The 18,257-nt window shown below is 39.1% G+C and overlaps 2 protein-coding genes across 6 annotated transcripts in view; both read left to right on the top strand.

The window, feature by feature from the left end:
* Positions 1-18,257, top strand: part of LOC114645176 (NACHT, LRR and PYD domains-containing protein 1b allele 4-like) — a 140,802-nt gene that overhangs the window by 65,619 nt on the left and 56,926 nt on the right. The window lies entirely within an intron of this gene.
* The window catches only part of LOC114645174 (NACHT, LRR and PYD domains-containing protein 3-like), a 98,622-nt gene that overhangs the window by 25,410 nt on the left and 54,955 nt on the right, over positions 1-18,257 (top strand). For all 4 annotated transcript variants that reach the window (XM_051921815.1, XM_051921817.1, XM_051921816.1 and 1 more), the window contains one exon: positions 11,829-12,002. In XM_051921815.1, the coding sequence (XP_051777775.1) occupies positions 11,829-12,002 (174 nt within the window). The remainder of the gene's footprint in view (positions 1-11,828; positions 12,003-18,257) is intronic.

Below are 18,257 nucleotides of genomic sequence, written 5' to 3'. Positions count from 1 at the left end.
GGGACTGAAGTACAGGTTTGCTCCAGAGACACAGAGACTCACACAGTGTGTTGCTTTCTGGGTGCAGAGTTGGATGGGCTCTTGGCAAGAGTAAGGGTGGATCCAGTTGTCATTGTCCATGTTGGAACAAATGACATACACAAGGGTAGTCTGACGGTTCTGCCTTTACATCTGAACCGGAGGGGCACTGATGAATTGTATGTGTAGGTTAGTCGAGGATTGTTTAATGAGGAAATGGAATGGCAGGGATTTTAGGACAGACCAGGATCAGAACTATACAGGGAGGAGCAAGCAATAGTGTAAATATAAAAATGCATATTAATGTAAATTCTACCATGCTGGAATTTTATGAGGAAGCAACAAATTATATGATCAAAGTGGAGCTTATGATATGAGTAATCTGGACTTTCAGAAAGCATCTGATAAGGTGCCACATGAGAGGGTGGGCATCAAACTAAAAGAAGCGGGAGTTCAGGGTGATGTTTGTAGATGGGTTCAGAATTATCTCAGACACAGGAAGCAGAGGGTGGTGGTGCGAGGAACCTCATCAGAATTGGCGGATGTTAAGAGTAGTGTCCAGCAGGTGTCAGTGCTGCTCTTTTTAATTTATATAAATGATTTGGAAACAAATATAAATAAGAAGCAGGTTAATTTTACACATGATACCAAGACAGGTGGATTAGCAAAAGAATCCATTGAATCATCACAGAGGGACTTGGATAGCATACAAGCTTGGGTAGATTTGTGGACAATGAAATTTAACATAAGGAAGTAAAAATGTTTCAAATACACAATGGGAGATCAAAAAATTGAAAGTACACCGCATGAGAAGAGTCTCGATGGACTCTAGACTATCAACTGCCAGACAGTGTTCAGAAGCCATTAAGAAGGCTAACAGAATGTCAAGTTATATAGCGCCTTGATGTGTTGAGTACAAGTCACAGGAGGTTCTGCTCAAGCTTTATAACACACTGGTGAGGCCTCATCTGGAGTACTGGGTACAGTTTTCATCTTCAGGCTACAAACAGGACACAGCAGCACTAGAAAAGGTCCAGAGAAGAGCGACTAGGTTGATTCCAGGGCTTCAGGGGATGAATATGAAGAAAGATTTAAAGAGCTGAGCCTTTTCAGTTTAATCAAAAGGAGATTAAGAGGGAATTAAAATTACGAAGGGAATTAGTCCAGTGGATCAAGACTGTGACTTTAAAATGAGTTCGCCAAGAACAGAGGGACACAGTTGGAAACTTGTTAAGGGTAAATTTCTCAGAAAGTTTAGGATGTTTTTCCTCACATAAAGAACTATGCAAAATTGGAATAAGGTACCAAGTAGTGTGGTAAAAACTAAGACTTCAGGGACCCTTCAAAACTCGACTTGATGTTATTTTGGAAGAATTCAGTGGATAGGACTAGAGAGCTTTATTGGACCGAACGGCCTGTTCTTGTCCAGATTGTGCAAACCTGATGATGTCTGTCACCTCCAATGTCCATCCCAGTGCATGAAGGTCAGTGACAGCAGCGCCTCCTAATGTCTGTTAGGTGTGTTTCAGTATTCATCTCTGGTCCTGCTGAGAACATGATGGACATGAAATGAGAAGTCAATATTAAGTAAGTAGATGATACAGTAGGAACTCCAGGATTGATTAGGAGGTGCTAAGATGAGGTGATGGCCAGTCAGTTGCATTGTCAGCACACAGCGCTCAATCAGAGAGCATTACAATGGTGGGTTCAGAGGAGAAGATTTCTGTTTGTCTCTTAATGCAATCAATACCCCTAATTAAGCAAATTATCTTTAATTACAGAAGGCAGACATATTGCAAATGTTATTTCAGTATACAGCACCTTTTAACTTTAGCACTATGCTATTTGATGCATTTTGCATAAGATTCATCCTCAACAACAACAACAACATTTATTTATATAGCTGATTTTTATACTAATGATGTAGCTCAAAGTGCTTTACATAATGACGAAAGAGAAAAAAAGACAAAATAAATTAGAAAATAGAATTAGGGAACACTAATTAACATAGAATAAAATAAGGTCTGATGGCCAGGGAGGACAGAAAAAACAAAAAAACTCCAAATGGCCGGAGAAAAAAATAAAATCTGCAGGGGGTCCGAGGCCACAAGACCATCCAGCCCCCTCTAGGCATTCTACCTAACATAAATTACCTCAGTCAGTCCTCATGGTATTCAGGGTTCACATTGAAGAACTTAAAGATGATGGTCATGTGGACTTCTGGCCTTTAATCCATCTATCCCGGTGCTTTGATCAGGTGGTGGTGGCGCAGATCAACATGACAGAAAACCAGAAAAAGAACAGCAAACAAAACAAAACAAAATAAGCAAACACTCTCATACAGATTTCTTGCTAAATAACTAATAAAACAATTTAAATAAAATGGTTCAGCTTCTTTGTGAAACACCGTCTCTTCCCTATGTTTGGATTTTAAAATGGATTTGGATTTCCTGCGGTGCTCCTGTTACCTTCCACAGTCCAAAGACTTGAAGGTGAGGTGAATCAATGATACTAAATTGACCTGCATGTGTGTGTGTGTGTGTGTGTGGGTGTGTGTGGGTGTGTGTGTGCAGGCCTTGTACCCTCTGCTTCCTGGGATGGGCTCCAGCTCCCCCATGACCCTACTCAGGAATACTGGGTTAAGAAAATGGATGGATTTATTAGGGTTGAAGACCCAATCTGAAGAACTGGCCTCCTAATTGAAATGGTGGAACAAAGAAACCTATAAATAAGAAAATTTTAAAATTGTAATTTTAGAGCAGACTTTTCTATTCAGTGTAAATATGCAGGTTTATCTCACTGACCTCTGGGTAGAAATAACGAGTCTTAATGCTCATCCAGCGACAGTTTAAAAAGAAACATGTTGACTGACCAAGAGGACATCAAACTGTAAGGACAAAAAACAAAAAAGAAGAGGTTTTGATTTTTAGAAACTAACTCCATGAATCAGAAGGACACATCCAGATGCCCTGATATCTGAACCACTGATCTTCCAGAGTCTGTCAGAGCCAGATGATCCAAATGGATCTGCTCATTGGACTGCATGTAAGACTGTCATCATGAGGTTTCTTTACTTTACTCACAGACATGTCTTCCTTCACATAGCACATGGTGTCTCTCAAATCCTACACAATGACTCCAAGCTGCTGCTCTGTGCAGTGTTTCTGGATAGTCACTTCATTGAATTGAAAAGCCATGAATCTGGTGATTAAGAGGAGAGAGCAGCACCACTTCAGAGTCACTTCATCATTCCAAGTACCTTGGTGCTGAATGCCATCACCTCTGACCAGTATGTCACAAGAGTGAATAATAAGCTGAGGAGACCCCATGATAAGTTCTGTGCGTAGTCCTGTTCACCACACTACAAAGAAAAAACAAAGCAGAGATGAGCAACTCAAGGTCAGTCAGTCTGTCTGTGAGGCAGGGCCAGTACCGGGGGCAATGTGGACATTGAAAGTACCAGTCAGTCAGTCAGTCAGTCCGTCCCAAGAAACAGTGAAGTGACAAGGAATACAAAGTACTGAATTTTAGGATTATAAAACAAGAGAGACTTTTTATTTAATTAATTGATATTTCATTCCTCTATTAATAACCTCTTCTCAAACAAATATAATATGTCCGTAATATTTGACCTTCTCCAACATTCTCACTCATTTCTTCTGCCCCAGATGGAAAAAATAAGCAGACAAATAAAGAGATTGAAGGGGAGCAGGAGATGAATAAGGGGAGGCCATAAACAATTTGAAAATGTCAAAGACCTATAATACATATAAAAAACTCGTAAAGCAAAGTGAAAGAAAGAATTTGTCAAAGCCTCAGTTCAGAAGTAGCACTGACAGCAGTGACAGTCTTTTAGAAATCCCCACAGTATTGGACGGTGTTCTGACATGCAGCACCAGTCACTATGATGACATCATCATCCTACTGTCTAGCCACGCCCTTTAGAAACATGGTGCCACACTATAGCAACAAAACAATGGTGACTATAAATTTGAATTAGAATCCCATTTATTGGCCAAGTCTGCTCACATAAAAGGAATTCGACTCTGGTTCTTTGATGACTCTCCAAGCATATTTACAACACAAATATCTACAAAAGTGATGAGTACACACTGGAGATAAATACAAGGCAAACAATGTATACATATACTGTATATTGAAACTGAAAGACAGTGCAGGAAATATTGAAATTAATACTGAATTAAGTATTCACTCTATGTTAGAATATTGCAAGATATTGATGGTGGTGGTGGGGGTTGGGGGTGGTTATGTCCCAGACTGAATTAACCGTTTATGAGCATGATAGCCTGGTGAAAGAATCTGTTCTTACAAATATCTGTTTGTTTCAGAGTAGTTAAGTCTATAATGCCCACCAAATGGGAGAAGTGCTTCCGTGCTTCAGTTCGAATTGCGCTTCCCCCATCATTTCCACTGCTGTCCTCGAGTATGTCATTCACCCTTTAGTTGAAAGAATTTAAAACTGAAGCCAGGAAACACATCTTTAAGTGAATAGTTGGGGGACTCTGGGACAAACTACTGTACTGTGACATGGAGTTGAAGCAGAAACCTCAACAACATTTAAGGATCTGGTTGAGATATTGGGACAGCTTAACTATTAGCTAAACAAACAGGCTTGATGGACTCATTGGCTTGCCTAGAAGAAGTTAAGCAAATGTTTTTGACTCACATTTAAGTAAGTAGAGCAATCAACATCTGCAGTCTATAAAAATAACTGCTGTAGAATCCGAATACAAAGTGCTTTGTGATAAATAGTGTTTGAAGATTGATATGGAAGAAACAACATCAGAACTAAAGGACTTCCTGAAAAACATGAAAGTTCTAACTCAGTGAAATGTGTAGCTGAATTATTTTCTAAAATAATAGCAGAGAGCTTTAAATCTGACTACTGAGATCTCAACTGCTTATAATAAACATGGAACAAAAGCCTCAAAGCCTAGAAGCCTGATTGTCGGATTTGAAAAAGTACGGATTAAATTTTATCAAATTCTCAGACAGAAGGAAGAGATTGTATGCAAAATCAGGTGAATTTAGATTATTTTAGATAAACTTTATTAATCCAATGGGGAAATTCAAATGTATACAGCAGAAGAAACATAAAAACATAAATAAATAAATACAGACTCATAGGTCAGATAATACATCAATCAATCAATCAATTGATAAATAAATAAATAAGCTTAATGAGTATCTGATGGAATCTTTGAATTGCCTGATAGCAGCAGGAAGAAAATACCCCAGAGGCAACCACCTTTAGGGGATGGAGGGGATTTTTCAGGATGGCAAATAATTTTTCCACCATCCTCTTTTCCACAGCAGCTTCCAGTATGTCCAGGGTTCACCCTGTGATAGAGAAGGCGTTCCTGATATGTTTGTTCATTCATTGTGCTTCTTTTGTGCTCAAGTTGCTTCCCCTGGAGACCACAGCAGAGAACACCACAATGCCTACCATGGACTGGTAGAACATTTCCAGCAGCTTGCTGCACACATCAAATGTCCTGAGTCTTCCTAGCGTCCAGTCTGCCCTGGTTCTTCTTGTCCAGCGCCACTGTGTGGTCAGACAGTTCCAGTTTGTTCTTTATGTGGACCCCCAGATACTTGTAGCTCTGCACCAATTCCACGTCCTCCCCCTGAATGGTGACCATGAAACAAGCTTCATTCTACAGCACCAAACAGCACTTACACAAAGCTGAAATCAGACATCACCTCTTGTTTGTAGCTAAAGTAAAAGTAACAGTCGATAGCCAATTAGATATCTTTATTCTCCCCAAGAAATAGTTCAAGAGCTAAACAGACTGAACTGACATCCTTTAAAACATGAACAGGAGACATATTGGGTCTGTGCAATGCAAAAAAAAAGAATCTGCTTTCAGCTTGGCCAATCTTTAATATAACATAATTTCACTTTTTTGGACACTTTTCAATTACTATATTGTAGTCTAATGTATTGAATATATGTGCATATGCACAACCATTAAGTAACTGAAAGTGACAGAAGATTTAACACAAGTGTATATGCGGGTGTCACAAACTTGACAAAGAGCCATAGTAAGGTTTGGGGCAGCCATCCCTATATTATTTCCTGGCTGCAAAATTTAAATATGTGACAGCACTGATGTGCAGAAATCAGAGAACAAAACTGAACTGAGGGGATAGGGGAAAGGTGGGGGCATTTAAAGGCCAGTATAGGAAATTACATCAGAGGGGATAGAACCGGAAGGGTCTCCATCCATAGGTTCTGACCCGGAAGTGACATCAACAGGACCAGGTGGAATTTCCCATGAATGGTCTGCAGAAAAGCAACATCCCGGTCTGGCTTGAAATTACCCTCATTTAAGTCCTTTAGCTGCCTCCCATGCGCACGTGTGTGACAGGGGTTTGTATGATTATATGTACATACATGTATTTACATATATTGCTTAATAAAATATAAGTGTATGAAACTAACTCCAGAGATGGCATCACAGGAAACTTAAAATAGCTTCAACCTCAAAATGTAAAGAATTCAGAAGAAGTAATGACAGAAATAACCCCAAAAAACACCCAATAACAAGAAAAACAGGATTTCATTTGCAATTATTAACATATTAAAAAAAATGCAAATCATAACAATAACACACTGTGACAAGGATGGTGTAACAAGACCACTGAGCAGCTCACCTCGGCCTTGGAACGTTTGAATGAGTGAAAAGTCTGACGATCCCCAAGTCCTGTGGTCCACAGCCTGACGAATACCTGAAATGCGGCGCTGATTTGTTGGCAAACCTCACCTTTGGATTATCTTCTTGTCAGGCATTAAGAACATTTCAGTTGTTAGTCGAGCACTGAAACTCAGCTCAGTGTGTCCTCCTTGTTCAAGATTTGCGGCACTTCAGATTTTGTCCAATGACATTTGATTTGTGGAAGAAATCATTACCTTAAATATATAACTATTAATAATCAACCTGATAAACTAGGCAGGAGGAAGCTTGTCCATTGTGTCTTTTACTTCATGAAGAGGGAGCACCCCATCACAGTAGGCTGACAAAATGATCACAGAGCAGAGACAGAGAGTCATATCCATAGACAATTGAATTTACAGAGCAGAGCTGAATTAATGTTTACACAGTTTAGCCGCCAAAGTGTAAGGCAAGATCAAGCATGGGTAAAACGCATGCCGAAAGAAATCTCTCAGTCCAAAAGTTTGTTTTAAAATTATTTAGTGAAAGTTAAAAGCAAATAATCCACACAAGAATAAAAGAAAAAATAATTACACATGTAGAATAAAAGGCAAAAAAATAGAAAAATGTATCTTCTCTAAACTTAGCTTTTCTTGAGAAACTTTATTTATTTCTGTACTTAAAAGTTCTTTACTTCTTTTTCTTTACTTAAAGATTCTTAACTTCTTATATACTTAAAGATTCTTAGCTTTTACTTCTGTATGCTTTAAACGTATGGCACAGCACATAAATTAAGTGCTGTTTTCTTACATATTTACTTCACACACTCAAAAGGCCCGTAGGCCGGTTGGTACCTTTTAAAACCTTATGCCTTCCAAACCTTACTTATGGCAAGGCTGTCACTAACAGGAGAATAATGTTTACTCAAAGCTGTTAGAAACAGCAAGAATATACCAATACAGTTGTACTTGTGGGAGTTATAGGAACCTCCCTCATCTAGTAAAATATTCATGAATCTTATAGAACTAGGAAAATGGCTCTTACACCCAGCATCTAACATTTACTCTGATTGGTTCATTTACCTTACACACCCAAATATAACTAAACTAGTAAACCCCCAATTCTCTAAAGAGTCTTAAATCCAAGAATGGCAATTACTTTCTGTTCCCTCCGATCTTTGTAGGGATGAAAAATCATGGAAGGGTGGGAGCGTCCTGGAAAAGTTTTCAATTAATTAAATAAATATATTTGTACTAAAGCTGCTTCTTTTTGGAGCCGTGACTCCTTTGATTCTGATGTTTCAGAAGTGCATTGTAGGCGCCTTCCTTCATTGTTTTTATCCATGCAGCCTCGTTTTTGTTTTTCTATGGGTGTGTTGTTAGCTAGAAGTCGTTTGCTGTTAGGCATCATAATTGAACTTACTTTTAACACTGAATTAACTTAATATGATTCAAATAAGCCACACTGACAGCTGCCACACTGAGTGCTGGCACAGTTGATTAGAGCACACTGACTGGTGGCACTGTGTAGTGGATTTGCTGCTGGTACTGTGGAGTGGAGAACACTGACCACTGGCACTGTGGAGTAGGTGACTGCAGGCACTGTCAGTATTCACCACTACCTGAAGTTTAAATACATAGACCTATATAGATAGACGGCGTATTCACTGTGTTGCCTAGTCGACACGATACGTCAGCGCGTCCGTCATATTGTGAGTGGCAAAAGTGCCATTTAAACTAATACAGGTAGACGTGGAAACCGGGTTTTCTGATGGAAAAAACAATAACGTTTAAAACAGTATTGTTTACATACAACAGATATTGGCGAATCGTTTAAATGCAATTATTTATATCCATTTATACACTACTAATGGCAATTATTAAAAAATAATTATTATTATTATTAAATAATTCCTCCCATATAAGTAACATTTCTCGGACTGCCTTCTTCCATCTCCAAAACATTTCTAGACTTCGTCGTGTTCTTACCCAACACAGTACTGAAGTATTGTTTAATGCCCGAGTCACCTCACGTATAGATTACTGTAATGCTATTCTATCTGACATCCCACAAAAACGTATCCATCGCTTACAACTTCTTCAAAATTCTGCTGCCAGGATAATAACCTGCTGTTCTAAATCCACTGAACATATTACACCGATTCTCTCTCAACTTCACTGGCGCCCTGTTATCTACAGAATACAATACTAAATACCGCTCTTAACATTTACAGCTCCCCACAACCTCACTGATCTCCTCCATACTTACACTCCTCTCGCTCACTCAGATCCTGTAATTTCAGAGTATTCAGTCTGTCAATATGGTGCAGCCTTAGTTTGTGGAAGACAGACACAACTAAAGATATGAGCATAAAATGGTGGTTGTCAATTTCAAACTGTGTTTCCTCAGTGTGCTCATGAGAAAAAACACATCATCAAGTTTGAGAAATGTTAACAGCTAACAACAATCTACATAGTTAGTGACTAAATACGTTTAACCAAAACGTTGTTTGGAGGCTCACTTGAGCACATAAATGCATAGCTTTGCTAGCTTAGCCTGGCGTAGCTAAAGTTAAGATTATAAAACGGGATTTTCTAATGGCCAAATATAACCAAAACAATTGTTCAGCCTTACCTATGAAATGTAATCCCCCAAGATCTGGTTTGGAGTGTACAGCAGTTTGTACAATCCCAAGCAGCACATTATCCATTACTTCACTCCACAGCAGTGCCACTCACAATATGGCCGCGACGTTGACGTACGATTCTGCTGGTCATGAGGCGTCTAGTTATTCTATGTCTATATTTAAATATGTCACTATAGCAACTTGTTGGCATGCACACTTTACCTCAAGTTTAGTTTACAGGTTGTGTTGTGTTGTTTGGGCGCCACTTACTGACTCTGGGAAGCCGCTGGGTTTGACTCTGGGGCGCTGAGGCGCTGTGCGAGTGTGCTTTCGGCATGGGTTGCATCTGGCATCCGTGCATATATACAACCTTCGCAAACATTACTAAATGAAGGTTGTATATGTGGTGGAGTGCGCGTTTGCGTTCAGGGGCGGTTGTATTGTGACCTGAAGTTTAGTTTACAGGTTGTGTTGTGTTGTTTGGGCGCCACCTACTGACTCTGGGAAGCCACTGGGTTTGACTCTGGGGCGCTGAGGTGCAGTGCACGTGCGCTTTTGGTGTGTCTGGCCTATGGCATCCGTGTATATATACAACCTTCGTTTAGTAATATAGATAAAAGTGTTATTCTGCTACATTCATGTCCTTTACAATACTTTCCAATACTTCTTATTCTTTTATGGACTTTCTGCGTACATGGTCAATTGTCAAATCCTACTGTGTACATGATAGTCACCCACTTGTGAAACTATCAGCCAGAAACTTCTTGTTCCTTGTTGTTCACTTGACCTTTACTTGGTTTCCAGATATGCCTGAACAACTTGGACTCTTTGTATTAACTGTTTATACTACCTCTAAGATAAATGCTATATGTTAATATAGAAAGCATACCAAAGCACTTCATACACAATAACTATGTTTCTCCTAAATGACTAGGTGACAACTAAGTCTAATTTTTCTTCCATACCCTTGTCACTTTGTTGTCACCATGTCCTTGAGTATTGGACTTAAGAATGTGAAGTCAGCCAACACCAATAAAGTCTTGTCAGAATAAAAATGAAAAAAGAACAAGAACCAAGAGCAGTGAGCTCAGTCGTGTGTTCAGATTTGCACTCAGGTCCCTGATGTGTGTCTAACCATTGTGCCACTGTCCTCTTCAAGTCACACGTTTGAGTGTCTGTGTGTCACTTCAGCCCTCCTTAGCCTTCACACTTTGACCAAATGTTTAACAACACAATAATCAAACACTTCAGTCAGTCGACATTTTTAGGTTATCTAAAGACACCAAAGCATCTCATTTGATCAAAGGCCTGATAAATCAAATGCTCTGAGATGGCCGCCTTCTCTTTACACCTTCTCAGGTTAACTGACAGCTCATGTTCCAGTTGTTTGATATTACCTTAAAGCATGAATTAGGTACTGTATTCAGAACTGAATCAATTTCATACACACGGCTTCTCAAACCATTCTATACATCTAAACATCTATATTTTTCTAATAACAAAATCCCATACTAATCAAACTACAGCATTACCTAAATTGACATACGCTGTCTTAATACATGACACTGCCTACTCTGTCATTTATTAAATTTGGTGCTTAAGTGGCCGTGAACAATTGAGTTCTGTCCAGGGTCCAAACTTTCTACTGACCAGCAAATCTCTTCAGTCCACCGTATCTGTGACAGCTGGTGTGTGCATTGACACTGAGAGACCCTCGCTATGACACAACAAGCCCGTCACCTTGAACCTGTGTCACCAGCTGGCTGAGTGGAGTTTGTCACATTGAGCTCAGGTGGCTGATAGGCATTAGAGAAGATGACTGGACAGAGTGGAGCATCACTGTTAGCAGCCGGTGACCCTCTGTGTGTCCCTCCTGGATTGGACGGTTGTGTCCTCCAGTGTCCCATCACCTCTCCAGTCACCTTGTCACTTATTTATCTTTGGGCTCGTTGTGTTTATTTGTCCTCTTGTTTGAGTTGTAAGTTTGTGACTAGCGCTCTATAAAATAAAGGCTGACTGATTTACAGCTGCTGTCACTGAACATCTGGAGAGGCTGGCATTTGTAAATGGCCTCCTGTCAATCATTTCAGTTGTGTCCTCACCCTGAGTCCTGAATGATGAACAGAAATCTGAGTTTGTCACTCGGCTGTCACCAACTCAGAGAAGAGCATCTGAACACTCAAGTGGAGGACAAGGTCAGTGCTGCTGTGTGACACACCTGTCCAGTGTGACGGCTGACGTCCTCTCATCACTGAGGGTAACCTGACAGACAGAAGATACTTCAGGTATATAGCGCCTTGAAGGGCAGCATTGGTGTGGAGTTCAAATTGTGTTTCATTTCAAATGCTAGGAGCAGCCTGCTGTTCAGTGACACACCTGAGCATCCTGCTCTTCTTGTAGTCATCATGTCACTTATCCCCCGACAGTCAGTCAGTCAATCAGTCAGTCAGTCTGTCCGTCTGTCCATCCGTCCACATGTCCTCACTTCTCTCTCGTCTTCTCTACAGCCTGTATCAATGTGGTCTCACCTACACATGCTGCTCAGCTCTCTCCTCAGCTCTTTCTGCTCCACACTCACGACTGACTGAACTGGAGCTGAGCAACAATTACCTGGAGGACTCAGGAGTGAATCAGCTGTGTGAGGGGCTGAGGAGTGAAAACTGCAAATTAGAGATACTGAAGTAAGTGAACAACAAGTGTGTGTGTGTCTGTGTGTGTGTGTGTGTGTGTGTTTGTCTGTGTGTGTGTCTCTCTGTGCCTGTGTTTTTGTATTTGTTGAATTTTATTTCTTCTGACTTTATGGCTCTTTATGTTCCACACCCACCATATAAACGATGTGTTTAATCAGGACAAACGTCAGTGTCACACCTTGGCAGACAGATGGATGTGAGGAGGACACAGCTGCAGATTTGTCTTTATTTGTTAAATTCTTAAAGACAGCATTGTGACCCTGAGCCCCTCGCCCACAGTGGTCACTTTCATCCTCAGTCCTTCATTCTTTCTGTTCAGCCTGTTGTTTTATTTCTTTTCTCACAATCCCATTTTGCCCATACTTTATTTTAGTTTCGACTTTCTCCTCATCCTTTTCTTATGAACTAGAGAGTTCTCAAGCATGTAACTCCTAAATAATGCAAATCAAAATTGCCACAAGAGGGGGAAACCCCAGCTAACCACCAAAAGGGCAATGAAGAGTCTTTATAAATAAAAAGGTTTATTTTCACAAAAAAGGCACACAATAAACTCCAAAGAGCACAAGAGGAGTTGACGAAACAAAAACGGGAATTGAAGGCCATCAATGTCCCAATACAAAAATTCCAAGAATTGTAAAAAAAAAAACTAAGACTCCAGTAATGACGACAGCACAAGAATAGTCACAAATTAAATTAAACTCATCACAGCAGAAGTGCATTCACAATGAACCGTAGGGGACTGCAGGTTGTCCTCAGTCTTCTCCCTTGATAGTGATGGGCATCTTAGAGGACTTGAAGCATAGGAAACAATCTTTAAACATAAAGAAACTAAATAATCAAAAATAAAAACATAAAAAAATTTAAAAAGCAAAAAAGTAACATTTGAATCCCAACCAGGAGTGGAACCCTGCTGAAAAATAACTTATCCATTGTCATTTGTGCCTCCATAACACTCCTCTGATCTCCTCACTAAAGTTTATTTAAATTCACTAAAACAGAATAAGATGGAGAGTTGGGGGAACAGAAGAAGTGACCAGAGTGACAATGGACAAAGAGGAGGGGACAACTGGAGCTGGACTGAGGTGACAGGCAGGAACAAACAGAGTGGAAGAGCAAAGATAAGGAGAGATGAGAGAAGGAGAGAAACAGAAAGAAGAGAAAAGAGAAGTAAAGGGAAACATGAAACAGAGAACAGGAAAGAGGAGTGTGAGGAGGACAAACAGAGAAAGAGGAGAACATGTAGACAGCAGCAGGAGAAATGAGCAGCCAGCCAATAACAACAGGAAAGATCACAGCAAGAGGAGAATCAAAAGGATTAGAATATCAAAGAGTGTGGACAGTAAGGTGAGACACAGGGGGTGACCACAGGTAGACAGACAGCTCTGCAGGTGTCCATCATTACTGGTGAGTCTTCTGGGAAGGTGACGTGTCACTGAGGTACTGCATAGTGTAAAGTGGTGCCCTCTTGTGTTTGTACCTCACACTTGTGTTTCTTGTGGACATTTAAAAGAAACATCTCCTTATGAAATAAGTGTAGGCTATCAAGTGACTTTCTAATTAGTCCAGTATATAGCGCCTTTTATGTTTTTATTCACATGTTCAGCTGCAGCTTGCTGGTGTGATTAGAAGTCCAAACCCCCGGCTTCTCAAATCCTCCTTTTGTTATTTCAATCCACACATCTCAGGTCAACAATGGCAGCAGACGATCAAATGGCCAACTAGAGATGTGAATATTCTGAGTGTCACTACACGGCCATTAAGGACTCTCTGTCACACTCGCCCTGTGCTCCCCTGTCACTCTGGTCACTCCATCATAATTCTTAATGAAGCATCGGCTTTTCTATTTTTATAAACTGAGTGACACGTGATGCAGAAATCAAATCTGCTGAAGAATATTGTCCATCTAGCTTGTGGGCTGTTTAATCGTTTATCATTTTTAAATCCTCTAAGTTTTTATGATCACTGCGTGTAATAAAAGGACACACAGCACCTTCACACCAATGGTGACACTCCTTTGTGATTTATTACATTACAATTATTTTCAGTTTTCTCGAAAAATATGCCAAAGGTGAACATGACTTGTGTCTGGAATGTTCTGTGACAGAATCTCATGCACTTCTATATCAGATGTGTCTGCTTCACTAGTGAATTATAGCGCCATATCAGGATGGCACAGCACAGGAGCAGAAGAGACGAGAATCTTTAAACAATCAAAGGCTTCTTGAGCTTCAGGATTTCACACAAATGTCAAAGAGTATATTAGTGGACTGGTAATTGGAAAGATAACAGCACTGAAGATGTTCATGAAGTGACGATAAGAATTCACTAAGTCGAAAAATTGTGGGATTTCTTAACACTCTGTGGAGGTTTCCAAATTGACCAGTTGTATTGGTGATGTGCTAGTAAGTCTAGACATTTGTGCTTATTAAAGACATCTTGAAATTCAGAATAGCAGGAAGACCAAAGGGCGAGTGGATTACAGAAAGGCTGAGATAACAATAAAGGAGATCAATAAGCACAACAACAAAAGACGTTATGTTCTTACGTTTCCAATCAATGGATGGATTGTCCTTCTGTAGCCATAAAAAACCTCATATAACGTGTGAAAGAGATGATGGCAACATGAAGAAGTTTTGTGTTTCTCTCTGTATATTAAGTGGACTTTGATGATTTCCAAGTGGGCTCACCGTCCACAGACAACACTTGAGGTTTAAACTGTAAATGAATTGTTTCACTAAAGAGGAGCTCATAAAATTCTCTGCTGCTCCTGAATCGATTATCGCAATGATGTCTTTATTTTAGATGCAAACAGGTGCCATTAAAGAGGGGTTTGACTTCAAGGACCAATTACACCAACTTTCACGCCAAGTGGACACTTTAGTTTACCATCAACTTGTGATATTCAGTTACCTTGGTTACTACAATAGAAACTTAATTTTTATGTAATAACATTATTATTATTATTATTATTATTATTATTATTATTATCATGCTTTGTGACAACATTGGCATTATTATGTAAGGTTATTTGTAAAGCTATTTTTTATAAAAGTTTTACAAATTTCCAAACTAACAAGCATGTCTGTCTTCAGAAAAGTACCATGAAAAAAAAATTATTAAATGAAATAACTACTACTAAAAAAAAAATTTTAGTACGAATTTTTAGATCGTTAAACAGAAAAAATGTAATATTTCACTATGATCTTGTGTTATTAAAAAAGATTTTTGTAATCTGTACACAGTCAATTTATATCTAAAAGGCAAAATGGCGGAGGCTTATTTCAAAAAGTGTGAAACTTGTCCTAACACCCAGATTTCATTCTAACAATAACTCTCTGTTGACAAAAATGGATAGATGTGTTGCTGTGTCACAGAGAGGATGTCTGCTAATTTACACAAACAAAGTGTTAACACCAACACTGGCTTTCTCACAGCTGCTCTGATATTTTAACTTTCCAGTGGTGTCCTTATGTACCCGTCATGACGTGACCTGAGTGAGTTGTGCCCTCTTCAGTATTCACTTTAAAGCTCTTCACTGTACTTGAGCGCTCAATGATTATGTGGCGTGAAGCTGATAAAATGAAGCTAATTTCATGTTACCATGAAATTGGTTTGGCAACATTCTGAATCAAAATGAATTGGTGAACATAACTGATAAAGTAATACTTTAAAAATAATCTCTTTGTATCAAATCACACTGCACTACTTAATGCAAATGCAAGAAATTGAAATATAGAGCCACCATCCTCATTGTCTATAATTAATGAGATATGCCATAAATTATTCACTGACGTTATTTCTTTTGATTGTACAACCTGTTAAATTAAAAAAAAAGATTTTATCTTTGTTACTTTTATTAATAAAAAGACACAGCAATAAGCAAAAATGTTGTTTTAATGTAAAGTGTGGTAGTACAACCTCTTTGCAGGGTATAAGTTACCCAGTCTCTGTGAATGGCAGAAACACAACATCATCCCTGCACCTGCACCCTCACCAGTCTGCCTCACACCCACCCTGCGCACACTTGGTGTTCAGACAGCCAGGTCTCTAGGATTTGCTTAGTTTCACAGTGAGGACAAGAAGTGGTGAGTGTGGCTATGACTTAGACTGAGCCTTCCCTAGATACCCGGGAGCAGAAGATGAGGCAACACTACTCGAGAGAGAGAAGAAGATAAAACACAAAAATATGAACAAAACAGTAAGTGAACATCTTGCAATCTTATTACTTGAATAGATATACTATATATATATATATATATATATATGTATTGTGAATCACCATTGCAGTGCCCTAACCCCAGACACAATGTTACAAACACAACTCCCTTTCAAATAAAAGTGGTTTCTTTTTATAAATACCTTCCACAAAGATTCCAGCACAATGAATATGACTCCCTACACTTTTCTTCTTACTGTTCTCCTCCTCTAAACCTCCCAAGCTAGCTTTTGTCCACTTCCACCCAACTCTGAGTCTATTGGCGGAGGTTGAGTGACATCTTTTATCTTACTGCAGATCCGGAAGAACTTCTGGTGCTAGGGCATAGCCCAAAGGAAGTACATCCAGGTCAATTGGAAGTCCCACCGTATAGGGATTGTTAACCTTTTCATCACCCCCTGGCAGCCCCCTAAAGAATACCAGAGGGCTGCAGTATTCCTTCCACAATACGGGCCTCCCACCTGGGTATTTTTCCTGGATCTAACACAGCCAAGATGCCAGTGTATTCCTTCTGGCATCGACATCCTGTGCCTGTCTTCTGGGCAAGATAGGGTTTTCTTTACCACATTTTTTGGAGTGGCATAGGTCTAGCATCCTGTCCGGATAAGGAATCACCATCCTTCCCAGTCGGGACACCTGTCCATGCGTATTGTCCATCATAATATATATATATATATATATATATATATATATATATATATATATATATATATATATATATATATATATACTTACAGAAAATCAACAAAGATTGGGTTTATTACACTTAAGTGAAGTTAAGACAGACTTGAGAATGGCAGTTATTACAGTCATTACATTAAACTTGAGAACAAAAGTTTATCTTTACCAGAATTCTCTTAAGAAAGCTGTAGTTTCCTTTGATCAGTTTGGTACCCAATTTTATCTTTAAATTTCCCTCTTGAGCGCTTCTTTAAACTGTGGAATCAACTACAATTAAATTCAAAGCGTATTATGAAGTCTCCAACATAACCAGAGGTATACCCAATGTCTCCTAATACATATTCATATTATTAATGCCTTCCAATAGACAATTTAAAGTCTACAGAATAGCAATTTTTATACACATATATCCAACTTGCATTAATATTACAGTACAATAATTCAACTTCCATACCACACACTAAAATGACAAATACAAATGTGAGAGTCCGTATTCTACTGAGGAATGCTCAGGACATTCTGTTACATTTCAATTCTCTCTTCTGAGTCGCGTAAAGAACTAATAATTAGGACAGAACAGAGATGATACAAGTCACACACTGCAGTTCAGTTTAAGACACAATAACAGATGGGCAGTAATTTTCCAACAACTTACAAAGATAAAATATATCACTGCTCAGAGCTCACTCTCGTACTCAAACCTAGAATATTCACTTCATAAGTCAGCTGTACTTTCATTGCTCTTTGTGGCTCTCGATCAGATTTTAGTGGTCCTGTAGCAACAGAAATACTTAACTGTGCTTGTAGAAAAGCTGACATCTCTTTTATAATCACTCATACAAGGTACAGCAGGACCATGGATTCCACTCTCAGGGACACTCATGTGACCCTCTCAGACCATTACATCTCACTTGAACCCGAGTCTGTCTTCTCCAGTTAACCAGCAGCTTTTATGGCTGAACTCACACTAGCTTTTCAGTAGTTGGGCTCATAAGAATGTGCCACAATATCTTGTGTGTACAACATACGGATATTATTATTCACACAATATAAAACTTGTGCTATCCAGATATTACTAGCGCCCATAAAAAGTTGTTTGCACAAAATTACAAAAACTCTGCTTATTGGAACTTCAGGGCCTCCATATAACATAGCCTAATAAGAGAAAAAAAAAAAACACGCTTATCTTAACAGGCTTCTTTAAATTTAAAAGGTGAATTCTTGAAAGCAAGAGATTTCTTTAGATGCTGGTAGGCATAGAAGGCACTGCATTATATATGAATGACCTTTGAATTTTACATCTTTAAGCAAAAGGTTCAAATACGACTGTGGGGAAAATAAATAACCAG

The sequence above is a fragment of the Erpetoichthys calabaricus genome (genome assembly GCF_900747795.2).
Source record: "Erpetoichthys calabaricus chromosome 1 unlocalized genomic scaffold, fErpCal1.3 SUPER_1_unloc_25, whole genome shotgun sequence".
NCBI classification, from domain to species: domain Eukaryota; kingdom Metazoa; phylum Chordata; class Cladistia; order Polypteriformes; family Polypteridae; genus Erpetoichthys; species Erpetoichthys calabaricus.
Note: the sequence above shows the minus strand (reverse complement) of the source record. Positions and strands in the feature narration are given on the sequence as shown.